Genomic DNA, 3,911 nt, shown 5'->3' on the forward strand with positions numbered 1-3,911 from the left:
TGTCACCCTGTCACCCTGTCACTGTGTCACCCTGTCACCCTGTCACCGTGTCACCCTGTCACCCTGTCACCCTGTCACTGTGTCACCCTGTCACCCTGTCACCGTGTCACCCTGTCACCATGTCACCCTGTCACCGTGTCACCCTGTCACCGTGTCACCCTGTCACCATGTCACCCTGTCACTGTGTCACCCTGTTACCCTGTCACCCTGTCACCTTGTCACCCTGTCACCGTGTCACCCTGTCAGCCTGTCACCACGTCATTGTGTCACCCTGACACCCTGTCACTGCGGCACCCTGTCACCATGTCACCACGTCATTGTGCCACCGTGTCACCATGTCACCTTGTCATTGTGTCACCTCATCACCATGTCACCGTCACTGTGTCACCCTGTCACCATGTCACCCTGTCACCACGTCATTGTGTCACCACGCCACCCTGTCTCCCTGTCACTGTGTCACCTCATCACCCTGTCACCATGTCACCATGTCACCACGTCATTGTGTCACCCTGTTACCGTGTCACCATGTCACTATGTCACCCTGTCACCGTGTCACCCTGTCACCATGTCACCCTGTCACTGTGTCACCATGTCACCCTGTCACCGTGTCACAATGTCACCCTGTCACCCTGTCACCGTGTCACCCTGTCACCATGTCACCATGTCACCATGTCACCACATCATTGTGTCACCCTGTCACTGTGTAACCGTGTCACCCTGTCACTGTGTCACCATGTCACAGTGTCACCCTGTCACCACGTCATTGTGTCACCGTCACCATGTCACCCTGTCACTGTGTCACCCTGTTACCCTGTCACCCTGTCACCTTGTCACCGTCACCGTGTCACCCTGTCACCCTGTCAGCCTGTCACCACGTCATTGTGTCACCCTGACACCCTGTCACTGCAGCACCCTGTCACCGTGTCACCCTGTCACCATGTCACCACGTCATTGTGCCACCGTGTCACCATGTCACCTTGTCATTGTGTCACCTCATCACCATGTCGCCGTCACTGTGTCACCCTGTCACCGTGTCACCCTGTCACCACGTCATTGTGTCACCACGCCACCCTGTCTCCCTGTCACTGTGCCACCTCATCACCCTGTCACCATGTCACCATGTCACCACGTCATTGTGTCACCCTGTTACCGTGTCACCATGTCACTATGTCACCCTGTCACCATGTCACTCTGTCACCCTGTCACCCTGTCACTGTGTCACCCTGTCACCGTGTCACCATGTCAATGTGCCACCCTGTCACCATGTCTCCGTGTCACCCTGTCACCGTGTCACCCTGTCACCATGTCTCCGTCTCACCCTGTCACCATGTTACCACCACGTCACTGTGTCACCCCGTCACCGTGTCAATGTGCCACCACATCACCATGTCACCATGTCACTGTGTCAACGCCACAACACGTCACCGCGTCACCGTGTCACTGCATCAGTGTCACCGTGTCACTGTGGCATTGTGTCACTGCATCAATGTGTCACCGTGTCACCGTGTCAATTTGTCACTGTGTCAATGTGTCACCACGTCACCCTGTCACTGTGTCACCCTGTCACCGTGTCACCGCATCACCATGTCACTGCGTCAATGTGTCGCCGCCAAATGTCACCGTGTCACTGTGTCACCACAACGCGTCACCATGTCACCGTGTCAACGTGCCAATGCATCAACATGTCAATGTGCCGCCATGTCACCTTGTCACTGTGTCACCGTGTCCCCGTGTCACTGCATCACTATGTCACCCTGTCCCCATGTCACCTTGTCCCCTTGTCACCGTGTTCCCTTGTCACCCCATCCCCGTGTCACTGAGTCCCAATGTCACCTGCTGTCCTTGTGTCACCCCTGTCCCCATTGTCACCCACTGTCACCCGCTGTCCCCAAGTCTCTGCACCACCAGTGTCCCCCAATGTCCCCTGGTGTCCCCCAATGTCCCCTGGTGTCCCCGTTGTCCCCACAGAAGCGCTGGGCCAACGAGCGGCTGCTGCAGAGCAAGAAGAGCCTGGCGGAGGAGGAGAACCTCTACGAGGTGACCCGGGGACACGGGGACATCGCGGGGACGCGGGGATGTGGGGATTTGGGGACATGGGGATGTGGGGACATGAGGACACACCTTGGTGGCCATGGGGACAGCTCTTGGTGGCCGCTGGGTCATGAGGACAGCTCTTGGTGGCCATGGGGACACTGGGGACACATCTCTTGGTGGCCGTGGGGACATGAGGACAGGACGTGGGGACATGGGGACAACCCTTGGTGGCCATGGGGACATGGGGATGGCCCTGGGTGGCTGAGGGGACGTGGGGACGACCCTGGGTGGCCATGGGGAGGGTCTGTGGTGGCCATGGGGACACTGGGGACATCCCCTGGTGGCCGTGGGGACATGGGGATGGGACTTGGGGACATGGGGACAACCCTTGGTGGCCATGGGGACATGGGGACATCCCCTGGTGGCTGTGGGGACATGGGGCAACCCTTGGTGGCCATGGGGACAGGACTTGGGGACATGGGGACAACCCTTGGTGGCCATGGGGGGGGGGTCTGTGGTGGCCATGGGGACATCTCTTGATGGCCATGGGGACGGGACTTGGGGACATGGGGACAACCCTGGGTGGCCGTGGAGGGGGGTCCGTGGTGGCCGTGGGGACATTGGGGACAACTCTGGGTGGCCATGGGGACAATGGGGAAGGACATCCCCTGGTGGCCATGGGGACACAGGGACGGGACTTGGGGACACGGGGACAACCCTTGGTGGCCATGGGGACATTGGGGACAACCCTAGGTGGCCGTGGGGACACGGGGACGGGACTTGGGGACACGGGGACGACCCTTGGTGGCCGTGGGGTGGTGGGGTTGCTCCCGGGTGGCCACGGGGACACGTTTGGTGGCCACGGGAGCGGGCGGGGGGTGTCCCCGCGGGTGACACCGGTGACAACGGCAGGGGCTGAACCTGGAGGAGTGCTCCATGTACGAGGACATCTCGCGCGGGCCCCATGTCACCTACCAGGACGTGGGGACGCGCGATGTCACCTCCCCGGGGCTGGAGAAGCCCTGAGGGGACGGGGACAGCGTGGGGACATCTGTGGGGACAGCGTGGGGACATCTGTGGGGACATCTGTGGGGACAGCGTGGGGACATCTGTGGGGACATCTGTGGGGCTGCGTGTCCCACCGGGGCTTTGCGTCCCCGTCTTTGTCACCGAGTTCGTGTCACATCCTCAGCCTTGTCACCCCCACACTTTGTCACCCCCACACTTTGTCACCCCCCAACTTCATCACCCCTCCACTTTGTCACCCCCACACTTTGTCACCTCCCCAACTTTGTCACCCACCAGCTTTGTCACCCCCACACTTTGTCACCCCCCAACCTCGTCACCCCTCCACTTTGTCACCCCCACACTTTGTCACCCAACTTTGTCACCCCTCCACTTCATCACCCCCACACTTTGTCACCTCCCCAACTTTGTCACCCATCAGCTTTGTCACCCCCACACTTTGTCACCCGCCAGCTTTGTCACCCCTCGACTTTGACACCCCCACACTTTGTCACCCAACTTTGTCACCCCCACACTTTGTCACCCCCCAACTTCGTCACCCCTCCATTTTGTCACCCCCACACTTTGTCACCTCCCCAACTTTGTCACCCATCAGCTTTGTCACCCCCCACACTTTGTCACCCAACTTTGTCACCCCTCAACTTTGTCACCCGCCAGCTTTGTCACCCCCCCAACTTCGTCACCCCTTGACTTTGTCACCCCCACACTTTGTCACCCACCAGCTTTGTCACCCCCACACTTTGTCACCCCCCAACTTCATCACCCCTCCACTTTGTCACCCCCACACTTTGTCACCCCCCAACTTTGTCACCCCTTGACCTTGTCACCCCCACACTTTGTCACCCAACTTT

General features: G+C 59.7%; 1 protein-coding gene across 1 annotated transcript; it reads left to right on the top strand.

Moving 5' to 3' along the window:
- The first annotated feature begins 1,902 nt into the window (after nt 1–1,902).
- Nucleotides 1,903–3,905, top strand: CD79A (CD79a molecule). Its single transcript, XM_021381785.1, has 2 exons — nt 1,903–2,037; nt 2,947–3,905. The coding sequence occupies exons 1-2, from the start codon at nt 1,918–1,920 to the stop codon at nt 3,058–3,060; spliced, it is 234 nt and encodes a 77-aa protein (XP_021237460.1). The 5' UTR covers nt 1,903–1,917; the 3' UTR covers nt 3,061–3,905.
- The last annotated feature ends 6 nt before the right edge of the window (nt 3,906–3,911 follow it).

The sequence above is a fragment of the Numida meleagris genome, unplaced genomic scaffold, assembly GCF_002078875.1.
Source record: "Numida meleagris isolate 19003 breed g44 Domestic line unplaced genomic scaffold, NumMel1.0 unplaced_Scaffold1136, whole genome shotgun sequence".
NCBI lineage: Eukaryota > Metazoa > Chordata > Aves > Galliformes > Numididae > Numida > Numida meleagris.

Bases quoted from the DNA above. Each gene is read 5' to 3' on its own strand.
- CD79A (XM_021381785.1), top strand. From the start codon at position 1,918: ATGTCCCCTGGTGTCCCCCAATGTCCCCTGGTGTCCCCGTTGTCCCCA. The intron at 2,038-2,946 runs GTGACCCGGGGA...TGACAACGGCAG, and splicing joins AGGAGGAGAACCTCTACGAG to GGGCTGAACCTGGAGGAGTG.